The 15,362-nt window shown below is 35.7% G+C and overlaps 1 protein-coding gene across 7 annotated transcripts in view; it reads left to right on the top strand.

Moving 5' to 3' along the window:
• The window catches only part of ZNF143 (zinc finger protein 143), a 67,567-nt gene that overhangs the window by 31,360 nt on the left and 20,845 nt on the right, over positions 1–15,362 (top strand). For all 7 annotated transcript variants that reach the window (XM_079104285.1, XM_079104280.1, XM_079104281.1 and 4 more), the window contains 2 exons: positions 9,638–9,865; positions 13,643–13,791. In XM_079104285.1, the coding sequence (XP_078960411.1) occupies positions 9,638–9,865; positions 13,643–13,791 (377 nt within the window). The remainder of the gene's footprint in view (positions 1–9,637; positions 9,866–13,642; positions 13,792–15,362) is intronic.

Here is a 15,362-nt window from a genome sequence, read left to right as displayed (position 1 = left end):
GAAAAACGTTTCTGAAAGACTTTACTGGGGAACTTGACTTTAGATTGAATCCTGCAGTTTTCCAAGTAGATTATTCCTTGCAGGGGAAATATAATGGATATAGGCACAAATATATGAAAAAGCATAATATTGGATCTGTATAACTAGAGCCATAGAAGTACATGTAAAAGACTTATACAAAGCGAAGTGGTAGGGCTAGTCAGGGGACTTGTGTGTTGTGATGTCATGGTAAGGATGTTTCTTAAATTGAACTTTGTGGAGCTTGTGGGGGTAGAAAAAGAGGAATGATTTGTGGATACAGTCACCAGTCACCATTTTCTTCGCAGTACTGGGGATTGAAACCAGGGGTGCTCTACCGGTATACAACATTCCCAGCCCTCTTTTTTTTTTTTTTTTTTTTTTTGAGTGAGACAGGGTCTCACTTAGTTTGCTCAGGCTGTCTTTGAACTTGTGATTCTACTGCCTAAGCCTCCCAAGTCATTGGGGTTATAGGTGTGCAGCACCATGCTTGACTTCTTTTTTTTTTTTATTTTTAAAATTTTTAAAAAATTTTTTCTAATTAGTTATACATGAGAGTAGAGTGCATTTTGACACATCATACATAAATGGACTATAACTTCTCATTCTTACGGTTGTACATGATGTAGAGTTACACAGGTTGTCTAATCATACATGCACATACATAGGGTAATAATGTCTGATTCATTCTGCTATCATTTCTAACCCCATGCCCCCTCCCCTCCCATCACTCCCCTCTGTCTAGTTCAGAATACCTCTATTCTCTCCCCAACTCCACCCTTTATTGTGAATTATCATCTGCATATCAGAGAAAACATTTGACCTTTGGTTCTTTGGAATTGGCTTATTTCGCCTAGCATAATATTCTCCATTTCCATTCATTTACCGGCAAATGCCATAATTTCATTCTTCCTTAAGGCTGAATAATATTCCATTGTGTATATATACCATAGTTTCTTTATCCATTCATCTGTTGAAGGGCACCTGGGGTTCCATAGGTTAGCAACTGTGAATTGAGCTGCTGTAAACATTTGACTTCTTTTTTAATAAACAACTATAATGAGATAAAATTCACATACTAGACATTTATCCATTTAAAGCATATGATTCCCAGACATGGTGATGCATGCTTGTAATCCCAGTCACTCAGGAGACTGAAGCAGAGGATTTTAAATTGAAGACCAGCCTCAGGAACTTAGTGAAGTCCTAAGTAACTTAGCGAGATCCTGTTTCAAAATAAAACATTTAAAAGGGCTGGGAAATGGTGGGAAGAGACAGAGAAGAAAAAAAAAGTGCTGGGGCTGTAACTTGGCAGTAGAGCACCCCCTGGATTTAATTCCCAATATAAAAAACAAACAACCAACCAGGAGTGTAATTATTGGGTCAAAATGGTTACTCTGTTTTTTAACTTTTGAGGAACTGCCAAACTGTTTTCTTGAAGTAGCTGTGCCATTTTACAGTCTCACCTGCAATGTATGATGCTTCCATTTGGTCCACACCTGATAGTTGTTATCTTTTTTGATTATAGCTTTCCTGGTGTGTGTGATGTCTTTTAATTTGCATTTTCCTGATGGCTAATGATGTTAAGCATCTTTTTATGTGCTTATTGGCTATTTGTATATCTTCTTTGGAGAAATATCTTTTCAAATTCTTTGGCTTTTTAAAATTGGGTTATAAGGATTATTTATTATTCTGGATACAAGTCTTTATCAGACAGAATTGCAGGTTTTTTTTTTTTTTTTTTTCCATTCTGTGGTTTGTCTTTTCAATTTCTTCATGGTATTGTTTATAGCATAAGAGTAGGTTTTTTTTTTTTTTTTCCTTGTGGTGCTAGGACTCAAACATAGGGCCTCAAGCACACTAGCAAACGCTTTACCACTGAGCTAGATGCCCCACCTGTTTTATTTTTATATCGAAACAGGGTCTCATTAAATTACTCGGGCTGGTCTTGAACGTGTGATCTCCCACCTCAGCCTCCTTAGTAGCTGGATTACAGGCATGTACCATAACACCTTTTTTTTTTTTTTTTTTTTTTCCGAGGCAGGGTCTTTCTGTGTTGCCCTGGCTGGTCTACAACTTCTGGGCTCAAGTAATCATTCCACCTTATAGAACTGAGTAACTGGGACTATAGGTGTATGCCATTGTGCCTGCCTGCAGTTTTTAATTCTGATGCTCTATTTTGTGAATATATTTTTACTGGGTATATAAATGGAAAGACAAAATGCTGGGGGTAGGGCAGGATGCATAATAATTCTATGAGAATATTTTTAAGTATACCTTTTAATCTAGTGCAGTTTTAGATTTATAAAATTATTGCCTAAGTAGTACATAGAGTTCTTATGAACCCCATATCAGTTTCTTCTAATATTAATATCTTTAAGATATATATTTTACTAATGTGATCCTATAATATGTACAATCAGAAAAATGAGAAATTATACTCCATTTATGTATGATTTATCAAAATGTATAAATGAATTCTGTTGTCATGAACAACTAATTAAAACAAATTTTAAAAATTTAAAAAATGTTTAAAGGGCAAAAAAAGATATATTTTATTACCATTAGTGCACCAATATGGTTATTTGATTATTAACTAAATGCTGTACTCTAGTTAGAGATTTCCTTAGTTTGTCCCTAATGTCCACTTTCTGTTCCAGGATACTATATTACATTTAGTCGTCATATCTGGTTGGTCTCCTCTAGGTTATGACAGTTTCTCAGACTTTCCTTATTTTTAGTAACCTTGACAATTTTGAGGATTACTGGTCAAGTATTTTGTAGCATGTCCCTTGATTGGGGTTCATCTGACATTTTTCTCATTAACTTGTGTGTGTGTGTATGTGTGTGTGTGTTTGTGTGTGGTACTGGGGATTGAATCCAGGGTACTCTACCACTGAACTACAACTCAACTGTTTTTGTTTTGAGACAGGGTCTCACTAAGTTGCCCATGCTCGCCTTACATTCTTCTCCCTCAACGTCCTTAGTTGCTAGTATTACAGATGTACACTATTATATCTGGTGAAAATTTTTAATGTGTTGTTTTTACTACTGTGTTATAAAATTAGAAGATATTTTTACAGAATGGAATTTCAGTTAGCATTTCTCAGACCCTTGAGGATCCTTGGAAAAAATTTTAGGGAACCTCTTTCCTTTAAAAAGGGTATATTGGCAAGTTTGAGTACTGTTATGGGCAGGGGGAAAGTCTTATGAGAATTTAAAGCAAATTTGTGGGCTGGAATTGTGGCTTAGTGGTAGAGCACTTGCCTAGCATGTGTGAAGCACTGAGTTCGATTCTCAGCACTGCAACAAAATAAATAAAGGTTCATCAACAACTAATAAAAATAGTTAAAAAAATAAATTTGCTTCTTTTTTGGGGGTGGGGGGAAGGCCCTCAAGGAATCATACAGAAAGACAGTAAAAGGCCTGGCATGGTGGCATACATCTGTAAATCCAGCAATTAGGGAGGCTGAGGTAGAAGGATTGCAAGTTCGAGGCCAGCCTCAACAACTTAGTGACACCCTAAGCAACTTAAAAAGATGCTGTCTCAAAAGAAAAAAATAAAATGAACTAGATATGTAGCTTAGTGGTAAAGTGCCTTTGGGTTCAATCTCAGGTACCAAAAAAAAAAAAAGATATTAAAGGGAAATGAGACCATGAACAAGGAGGCTAATTAAGGACTGTTAAAATATTCAAAATGAAGGCTGGGGATATAGCTCAGTGCTCAGGATGTTCGAGGCCCTGGATTTGATCCCTAGCACTGTATATATAAAATGAATGAGATGGAGAAGGGTATAAATGAAACACATTGAGGAGATACTGACAAAGGACTTAGTGTTCAAGTTAATCATGGAGAACAAAAAAGAGGGATTGTACCTTGAATAATAGGTTAGGTGATAATGCTAAAATGGGGAAGGACAGGTTGGAAAGGGAAGATAATGGAGTCTGGAGGTATCCCTCATTATTCTATATTTGCTATAATCTGCACAATTTTTACTTAAAATTTAAAATCCAAATTGAACACCCTCTATAATGAATTTATTTGTACATGGATTTTTCCATGAAAAGAGGAAAATTTAAGTTTCATGTAAGTCTTTATTTCTGTTAGTCTGAGTGAGAGAACATAGCACTGAAGTCATTTCTAATATAATCATATTTCATGTAAGTGTATTATGCATAATTGCTATCAGCTTCCCTACATTAAGTTAAAATGTCTAAGAAATTGGAAAACCTGTGAAAATCGAAGAAGGCTAGAAAAGAAAGCTATGTATGAGGGAAAAAAATTGCATTTTGCTAATATAATTTGCATTTCTTTTGTATCTTTAAGGTATTCACTTTAAAATTATAATAAAATATATAAGGAAAACAAAATTTCTCTCTGATACTATACTGTTTATTAAATCTAAATATATACCCACTGATGTCTTATTTTTCCCCTGTAGCTTCATTGAGATAAAATTGAAGTACAATAAAATATGTATTTTTTAAATTTTTTTTTTGGTCATCAATGGACCTTTATTTTACTTATTTATATGCAGTGCTGAGAATCAAACCTAGTGCCTCACACATGCCAGGCAAGTACTCTACCACTGAACCACAACCCCAGCCCAAATGCACATATTTGAAGTATGCAATTTGATCAGTTTTGACATGTATGTAACCAATAAAATCAATATAAAAAGCATTGTCATTACTTTTTTTAAAATTTCAAATCATGCAGGCATGATTGATTACATTAGAAATCAATCATCTTGGGCTGGGGAGATAGCTCAGCTGGCAGAGTGCTTGCCTTGCAAGCACAAGGCCCTGAATTGGATCCCCAGTACTGCAAAAAAAAAAAAAAAAAAAAAATCAATCACTTTAAGATATATAGAACCCCACCCCCACATGTCAACTATTTCAGAATTAAATAGCAGACTTATAAATATCTTGGAGGTCAAGGAAGAAGGCACAAGAAAAATAAATAAAAAGTACTTTGAACTAAGTGATAATAAAAGCTTAAAATATCAGGATCTCTGGGATGAAACAGTACTCAGATGAACATTTATAACTTAAAGTACTTGTATCAGAAAGAAGCTAGGTTAACAATCAAATTATTTTCAAATTATGTAATAGGAAGGAAAAAAATTAAGACGAGTAGAAATATATGAAACAGAAGAAATAATACAGCAAAAATTTGATAAAAATCAAACAAGTCTAATCAAGGAAAAAGCAAGAACACAAAAATTAATATCAATGGAAAGAGGGCTATCAAAATAATCCTACATATGGTAATGTTATAATTTTATGCCAACATATGTGATAACTTATATAACATGGTTTGTATTAGAGAAGGATCCATATGCTGCTGAGAAGATAGTGTTTTCAGTCACTGATGAATGAAATATTTTATGTATGTCTGTTACGTCTAAATTATCAATTGTATTTTTTACTTCTACAACTTCTTTATTTAGTTTTTGTTTGGAGGATCTGTCCAGTGGTGACAGAGGCATGCTAAAGTTACCCAGTATTATTGTATTGTGATCTATTGATTCTTGAAATTGAGAAGGATTTGTTTGATGTTCATAGACACTCCATTGGGCCATAAATATTTACAACCATTATGTCTTATTAATGTGTAATTCCTTTAAGCAGTGTGAAATGGCCTTGTTTGTCCCTTCTGATTAACTTTGACTTGAAGTCCACTTTATCTGATATGAGGATAGAAATCCCTGCTTGTTTACACGATCCATGTGAGTGATGTTTTTTCCCATCCTTTCACCTTCAGTCTGGATTTCTTTGCCTATTAGGTGAGTCTCTTGGAGACAGCATGTTGTTGGGTCTTGGTTTTAATCTAATCTGCCAATCTGTGTCTTTTGATTAATAAGGTTAGGCTATTAACATTCAAGGTTGTTATTGAGATATGATTTATATTCCCTCTTATTTTGTCTTATTTCTAGTTTTTAAATTGAATTAGTTTCTCCTTTAATTGACTATTCCTTCAGTGTAGTTCCTCCTTTTGCTGGTTTTCACTTTTTTTTTTTCATTTCGTCTTCATGGAATATTTTGTTGAGAATGTTCTCTACTGGAAGCTTTCTAGTTGTGAATTCTTTTAACTTTTGTTTATCATGGAAGGTTTTTATTTCATCTTCAAATCTGAAGCTTAATTTTGCTGGATAGATGATTTTTGGTTGGCATCCATTTTCTTTCAGAACTTGATAAATGTTATTTCAGGACCTCCTAGCTTTGAGTGTCTGGGTTGAAAAATCAGCGGAGATCTGAATTGGTTTCCCTCTGTATGTGTAGATAACTGATGTTTTAAGTACTTCTTTTTAAGCAGACATTCTTGGTACATTATAAAACAGGTACCTAAAAGCCTTTCTGTGATATTTGGAGAAATTGGCTGAGATTTTTGGAGGGGCCAGGAAAACATCATTTTTCCCACTTAAAGCAATGGAATATAGTTTATGTGAAAGTTTGTCATTCAGTGTTTTATAGGCAAGTTAGATTTTCTTTTTGTGGGGGCTTACTGGTAATTGAACCCAGGAGTGCTTTACCACTAAGTTGCTAAGGCTGGCCTTGAACTTGTGATTCTCCTGCCTCAGCCTCCCAGGTTGCTGGGATTACGGGCATACACTACCATGCCAAGCAGCAAATTAAATCTGATAAGAGAGAGGCATACATTAAATTTGACCCTAGTGACCAGTGACTTTGGAATGTTTAGTTAGAGCAGTGCTAATGAGGCTGCACAATAGATTTTTCCTTTTAAAAAGAGACTAATTCCCTATATCCTCTCTGTATTGATTCTGACCTAATCATATTGGAATGGGCCCAGGCATCAGGATAGATGTTTTGTATGTAGACATAGTTGAGAATCACTGATGTAGAGTTTTCTGTAAGCAGTTATAAATATTGATCTGACCTAAGAGGTAGGTCTGGGCTGAAAGAAAAGATGAACTGATGGTCAAAGCCTTGTGCTTGCGAGGCAAACACTCTACCAACTGAGCTATATCCCCAGCCCTTGCCCAATGCTATAAATGGAGTATAAATATTCAGGAATAGAGCTGGAATGTAGCTCAGTGGTAGAGTCTAACATGCATGAAGTCCTGGGTTTGAATCCACCATCACCCACCCTCCACCCCTGTAGCACACACCAGAAACATAAAATGCAATCCATCATGAAGGTTAATTATCAGGTGACCCATGTGAAGCCATGCAACTAGCTGAAAGGAACTCAAAAACTCAAGCAAAATCTCTCTCTCTCTCTCTCCTTCCTTCCTTCCCTCTCCTTCCCTGCCTCCCTCCCTCTCCCTCTCTGTTTTTTGGGTGTGGGTGTACTGGGAATTGGCCCCAGAGGTACTTTACCACTGAGCTACATCCCCAGTCCCCAGTTCTTTTATTTTTATTTTGAATAGCATCTCACTAACTTGAATTTTCCATCCTCCAACCTCAGCCTCAAGTTGCTGGGATTTTGTTACTCTATCCTGCTCCATTCACTTTTTGGCTGTTGTTTGGTGTCACCTAGTGGTGATTTCTGCTCTTAGTTGAAAATAGGCTGATTTTCCAAGTTGAAATTGGCTGCCACTTTCCTGCCTAGGAAATCTACTCCCACTTCCCTTTCCCTCACTACATCTTCCCTATAACCATCCACCAAGATAAGAACTTAATATTGCCTCCTTTGAAAATGGATGTTGGAAAGAGGACAGGAAACCATCTCCCATTAGTTTCCTGTGTAAAACTTAACATTGTATTATTTAATTTATTTATTTATTTTAATTTTTTGTAGTTGTAGATAGACAGACTTCCTTTATTTTGTTTATTTTTATGTGGTGCTGAGGATCGAACCCAGTACCTCACACATGCTAGGCAAGTGCTCTGCTACTGAGTTAGAGCCCCAGGCCCGACATTGTATTATTTTAGTGAGAGATTTTACTGTGGGTGGTATTACTGTGGTTAAAGTCATGGGAAAAAAATGCAGTTAAACAAGGAAGTTATAAAATAAGAATTAACTGGAACATGCATCTCTACGCTTGTGTGCACATCAGAAATGAAGAGTTTACACTAATACTTCCAATTCTAGTTCATCCCACAGGGCTCTTCCTCCCGATTCCATATTTGTGTGTCTCTTCCACACTGAGAACCCTGGGTTCTATAACATTGAAATATTTACTCATTTTCTGTCTTTAATTATAGCTATAATAGTTTTAGTATCACTTCACTCATACCACTACAATGCACAAGCCTACTGAAGAGTTCAAGGTTTGTTTGCACTTCTTCCCCTCATCCTTGCCACCTAGCCCAAGGCTGAGGGTATTAGTTAAATATTATATATAAAATATTAATTAAATACTATATGTAAAAGTTACTTGAGGTGCTGGGGCATGGCTCAGTGGCAGAGTGCTTGCCTACCACGTGTGAGGCACTGGGTTTGATCCTTAGCTCCATATAACAAATAAAGGCATTCTGTCCATCTACCACTACAGGGGAAAAAAAAAAAGTTACTTGGAAATAATTTATTTACCCCATGCCCCAGCCCTTTCAGTGTGGATAAAAGTATTCATTTAAATGATATTTAGGTTAATTTTTTCTAGTTTGCTTTCAGTTTTAGGTCCCTATACTACCACATACTAGCATTTTCTAGATATTTTATGATATTAAGTAATTATTTTTAGTTTTATTTACATTTTGTTTAAAAATAACAGAACCCATCTTTCAAATACATAATCCCACACACTTACTGATAATATGGAATTTATCTGGAACTGTTTCAGAACAATCCTGAGTAGAAAGAAGGGAGAATTATGTAGTAAATAAATGAAATAATAAAGGTCATGAATTAATAGTTGAAGCTGAGTGATTGGTACATGGAGTTTTGTTATACCGTTTCTCTACTTTGTGTAAGTTTGGAATTTTCCATAATAAAAGGTTCTAAAAATATGTACTGCTCATAGTGTTTTCAGATTGTTTCATAAAACAGGAATTAATAGGTTATACTTCCATTTGTTCTGACTACTTGCTATTTGTTAATAAAGAATAGCTTTTGATTATATCTATGAAGTCTAGTGAAGTTAAAACATAGATATCCTTTTAGATGTATTTAGATATATAGTTGAATATTGACATGTCCAACTTGTCCATAGACTTTTTAGAAAATCCCTTTTCATTGTCTTTATAAAACAGTTTGGGTAAGCTGCATTAGTTATAATAATACTTGCACTTGTTATTATTAGTATAGTATTAATAAATACCTATCTAGTTACAGGAAACAATAAATTATAGTTTCATCAAAGTTAGAGTTAAACTGGGTAACAACTTTATCCTTAATTTTCTCATCTCTTGAAATTAAGGGAACATTGGGATTTATGCTCAAGGACAACACTCAGGATGTAGACTACCTTTTGAGCCAAGTCAAAATCATAGTTATAGAGTTTTTCCCTTATGTGCTGCCTAGCTTATGGCAGGATATGAAAGGATTTGGCAAGCTTTATGTGTTTATGTTGCTATGTTGGGTAAGCACTTCATTACTGATCCCCAGCCCAGATTTGGAACTGTTTATTTTTAGAGGTCCTCCACCCCATAATGGAATAAGTTTGTCTACCTCTGTAAAATATGACATTTTTGTGTGCTCTTCTTTTCTTAGGGGAAAAGCCATATGTTTGTACAGTTCCTGGGTGTGACAAAAGGTTTACAGAATATTCTAGTTTGTACAAACACCATGTCGTTCACACTCACTCCAAACCATACAACTGTAATCACTGTGGTAAGACATACAAGCAGATCTCCACGCTGGCTATGCACAAACGGACAGCCCACAATGACACTGAGCCCATTGAGGAGGAGCAAGAAGCCTTCTTTGAGCCTCCCCCAGGTGAGGTTGTTGTCCATTATATCTGTTTCTGAGTTTGAGAATCAAACAACTATGAATTTAATTGATGATTCATAACATTTTCTCAAATCATAAAATTTCATCTATATATACAAATATATATATATACAAATATACAATATAATATAAAGTTTCATTTATATATACAAACATACAATTCGTAATTGTGAAAAGTACAATTGAAGAAAGGTACTAGAGCTCTGGGTTGTGAAGAGAAGAACTTGGTCTTATCTGGGAGGGTGTAGGTTTCCCTGAGGAAATGGTGTTTGGAGAGGATCTGGAGGGTGATCTTCTCGTAGGCTTAACTAGGTGAGATGCAGGGGTCGCAGGGAAGGGAAACAGCAAAGACGAGAACTTTCAAGTAGAGGGCATTCAAAAAGCAGTGAGATTGGAAAGAGCAAAGTAAACTAAAGATAACTGAAAGAAGCCTGGTCAGGATGGTGGTTCTGCCTGGGAATATGATGTGAAGTGAGGCTGGAGAGTGAAGTAGGGGCAGCTAGATGATTTCGGTTCAATAAGGATTTTGGTCTTAATGGTAAGATTAGAGAAGTGCTCCAAATAACTCTTTATTAATTCAGGTGCTATTAGGTATATTGCAAGAAACAAAATAACTCATTTCAATAAGAAAAAAACTTTGAAAAAATATTTTAAAGAATTACATTCAGCTGTCTGCAGTGGCACATGCTTGTAATCCCAGCGGCTTGGGAGACTGAGACAGGAGAATAGCTAGTTCAGAGCCAGCCTGAGCAATGGCAAGATGCTAAGCAACTCAGTGAGACCTGTCTCTGAATAAAATACAAAATAGGGCTGGGGATGTGACTTAGTGGTCGAGTGCCTCTGAGTTCAACCCTGGTACCCAAAAAGAAAAAAAAAAAAAAAAAAAATTACATTTAGGGATTTCAGTTAAATAATTAAGCAGAGGAAAAGAGGTAAAATGGGTTTTTGTCAAACACAAAGCAAAACATAGGTTGTATTACCATTTCATTTAGTACTTCCTAAATGAAATAAGTAAATTTGAAAATTAGAAGACATCTTTTCACATTTTTAAAGAATTTAAAAATATTTGGTTGAAAAAGTTGTTTGGAGAGATCAGGAAAGAAAAATCACTGGGGGCTGGGGAGATAGCTCAGTCGGTAGAGTGTTTTCCTTGCAAACACAGGCCCTGGGTTCAATCCCCGGCACCCAAAAAAAAAAAAAAAAGAAAAATCACCTGTTCAAATGATTTCTTGAAATTCTATTTTTTCCTTTCATGTATTTGTCAGGTGATAGTAGGAAAACAATTCCTTCAATCTTGAGTCCTATGTTATTTTCAAGCCAAAACATTGCAATTATGCATAGTTAGATGTTATAACACTTAAGGAGATATTGGTCAAAGGGTGCAAAATTTTAGTTAGGAGAAATAAGTTCTAAAGATCTATTGTACAGCATGGTGGCAACAGTTAATAGTAATGTACTGTATACTTGAAAAGTTCCAAGAAGAAAGAAGTAAATAGATACTACCACTGCTGAATCTAGTTAGAAAGCAGGTTTTAATGATGTCAAATGTAGTTATAAGACTCTTACACTTTTTAAGCCCTTAATCTCTTTCTTTTCTTCATCGTCTCCCCCTACCAGAAATGGACCCTAGGGGTGCTCTACCACTGACTATACCCCATTTCTTTTTATTTTTTGAGATAGGGTCAAGATAAGTTGCCAAAGCTATCCTCAAACTTGCAATTCTGTCTCAGAATCCTGAATCCCTGGAATTGCAGGCGTGTATCACCATGCTTGGTCTTTAAAATCTTTCTTAAATGTTAATATTTCATATTATTAGAAATTCCTGGTTTTTTTTTTTCCAGTACTGAGAATTGAATCCAGGGGTGTACTACCACTGAGCTACATCTCCAGTCCTCTTAAATTTTGAGACAGGACCTCCTAAATTGCAGAGGCTCGCCTTGAACTTGTGATTACTTAGTTTTTTTAAAAAACCTAAACTCTGTTGGGGCACAGTAGCTAAAGCCTGTAAAACCAGCAACTCTGGAGGCTGAGGCAGAAGGATTGCAAGTTTAAGGCCACCTTCAACAATTTAGTGAGGAGGCCCTAAGCAACTTAGTGAGACCCTGTCTTAAAATTAAAAAAAAAAAAAAAGGGCTGGGGATGTTGCTCAGTGGTAAAGCACCCCTGGGTTCAATCTATAGTACAAAAAGAAAGAAGGAAAAGAAGGAAGGAAGAAAGAAAGGAAAGAGAGAGGAGAAAGAGGGGAGGGGAGAATTCTTTTCTAAGAATAAGTTTAGAATTGTTTCCTTTCACATGGTTCCCTGGGTTTTGTAACTGATTGGAATAATGATATATAAATAGCTGTGGAACAGGAACAAAAAAGAATGAAGTCATGCTATCATGGAAATGGCACCTTGATGACTATAGCCATATGCATGCATGCATCAACCTACTGACTTTGGGAAGACTTGTAGAGTACTTCTTAAAAAAAATATATATAAATATATATATATATTTATATATTTTTTTAGTTGTAGATGGACACAATACTTCTATGTTATTTATTTATTTATTTTTATGTGGTGCTGAGAATCGAACCCAGGGCCTTACCATGTGCTGGGTGAGTGCTGTACCACTGAGCTACAACCCCAGCCCTAGAGTACTTCTTTGAAGGGAAAATATTTTTTTTGCTCTCTTTCTCGCTTCATGTGAAGTGGAAATGTTGAAAGAATAGAGATCAGTAATCTCCCTGGTTGCCAAGTATAGTAGTAATGACTTAAAACTGCTGTTTACTTGCTAGTTCTTTATAAAATAAAAAGAAGTGAGGAGGTTCCTTTTCTATTACTTCTTAAATGATTAACCTCACCCAGCCATTACATTGGCTTTACACAATGATGTCATTGTTTACTGATAAGTTACAATCAGTCACTTGTGTTAAAGACTAAGTCAGTAGATTGTGTTTGCAAACTATGCTCGTTTTGTGGTTAATGTTTATGAAGATTCTTTTATTACTTTTATGGCTTGTTTTGTTCTTTTTAGTTATACATGACAGTAGAATGTATTTTGATGTTTTGTACATACATGGAGTATAACTTCCCATTCTTGTGCTTGTACATGATGTGGAATTATACTGGTCCTTTCTTCATATACACACACACACACACATATATATATATATAATATATTTTAATATTTTTAGTTGTAGATGGACACAGTACATTTATTTTATTTATTTTTATGTGGTGCTAAACATCAAACCAGTTCCTCACAAGTGCTAGGCAAGTGCTCTACCACTGAGCCACAATCCTAGCCCCTGGTCGTGTGTTCATATATAAACATAGGAAAGTTATGTCCAAAGTTATGTCATTCCTATTCTCACCCCGCTCCCCAACTTGTATGACCACTTAAGTGACTCCAAGAACTTAGTGCATTCTTGCTGTATTGAATGATTATTTATTTGCTAGTCTTTCTGTAGAGTTTCTCCCCTCCCTTCCCCAACACATATGCACAGTATCACATAATTATTCCAACTAAGAATTAAAAAGAGGTTCCTAAAAATTAGAACACTTAAATTTGATGAGAAAGGTTTGATTTGGTTTGGCTTTGAAAAAGTACAGGTGGAGGAAGTAGAAGGAGGTCCTAGAAACCTTTGTCATGATTTAGAATACACTATATATAAATTGTATATAATTTTCTCTTTAATATTTAAAATAGTCTCAGTTTTCTTAACAGTTTAATTAGTTGGTTACAATGAAGTCATTTTATTTATTTATTTTCAAACAGGTCAAGGTGAAGATGTTCTTAAAGGGTCCCAGATCACATATGTTACAGGTGTAGAAGGAGATGATGTTGTATCCACACAAGTAGCCACAGTAACCCAGTCTGGGTTGAGTCAACAAGTTACACTCATATCCCAGGATGGGACCCAGCATGTAAGTATCTACCAAAAGCTAATCAAGTTAAATCATATTTCTCTTCAACAGGGTTTGAAAGACAGTCCAGGTTCTCATTAAAGCAAGCTTGAAATGTCAAGGAGCAAAAGGTTGGATTTCAACCTGTAGGCAGGCAGTAACATATCTCCTGCTGAAAGAGATTACATGCAGTGTGTTTAGTAGAGAGAGAATGTTTACGTCCCTGTAAAATCCGAATGGTGTGTTACTGGTATAGCTCAAAGGTGAGGGGTGATTAAGGTCAAAACCACAAGGAAACTGAGGGCTTGAAAAGTAATGGATCCATGTGACGCATAGATCCGAGAAGGGATAGATTTGGTGGCTAATTAGGTCCAAGAGATGAGACTCAGAAAACAGCAGAGTGTTGGCTGAGGTGAGCAGGATATGATGGACTCATTAAAAGATCCTGGGAAGTAAGTGACAGGCAAACAAATTTCCAAACTCCTTTCCAGAAATCATGGAAGTTTACTCAACTAGCTTCACAGAATTAATAGAACAGATATCTTGATTTCCCCCAGAAAATGCACAGTATAATGGCTGTTCTCTGAAAGCCAAACTTGTCATTGTTTTCTAGATGCTACTAGCTTAAAATAATTCAACTTTGATTTTATTTTTGAGTTCTAGCTAAGGTTTTCTTAGTACCTGGGGAAATAGGAACATTGGGGTATAATGTGCTTTTTATCTATCTCTTCTATGGTTAACTTACTCCTTATTCATCTCTCTTAGACCTTTACCTTCAATAATTAATCTGCCCTTTTAACAGTTTTGATAACTATTAACATACCAATGTTAGGTAGGTGGCAGAACATATTCAGGATTGAATAATACAAAGCATTCATACCATCACATGCTTGTCCCCCCAACCCCCACTTTGACATTGTGAATTCTACACAGTACTCTGCCCACGGACTGGCATGTAATATTAAACATATTTACTTAACCTAGTTTTAATTCATTAGCCCTAATACTTTTTCTTGAATGAGATCATCACATACAGAGGACCTCTGGACCTCATTTAATCTACCCTTCCTCCCTATACAGGAGAAATCCCTTCTACAGAAACTCTGAAATAGCCTCTACTGAGCTTGGTTAGCCTCTTTGTTAAGAGGCAGCCTGTTCCATTGTTCGATAATGCTAATATTTATAGGGTACCCACCCCTGTATTGTCAATTCATGGTTCCTTTTTGACCATACGGAATAAATCTAATCTCTCTTAAATTCCAAAACAACTATATTCCCTCCCCATCCCAATGTTGTACTTCTTCTAGATTCAACCTTCTCATTTCCTTCAGTAATTAGATTTCCATTCCTTTCCATTCCTTCCGTCAGTCAAACAACAGACATTATTGACCATCTACTCCATGCCAGACATGTTGGTACACAATACTGGGAGTACAGGAAAGGGAATATTACAGTCTAGGAGAGAGCCATTTCTAAAATGAACAGTTTCTCGTAATGAGGGATATATAATTGATGGGCATATAAAGTGGTATGGTAACCTAGAGTAGAAAGTAAGGAATCTTGGAGAATGTCATAGAGAATAATCATTCAGT

Source organism: Sciurus vulgaris (assembly GCF_902686455.1).
Source record: "Sciurus vulgaris genome assembly, chromosome: 11".
Classification (NCBI taxonomy): Eukaryota; Metazoa; Chordata; class Mammalia; order Rodentia; family Sciuridae; genus Sciurus; species Sciurus vulgaris.
The sequence above is the reverse complement of the archived record's forward strand: the minus strand, read 5'-3'. Positions and strand labels throughout refer to the sequence as shown.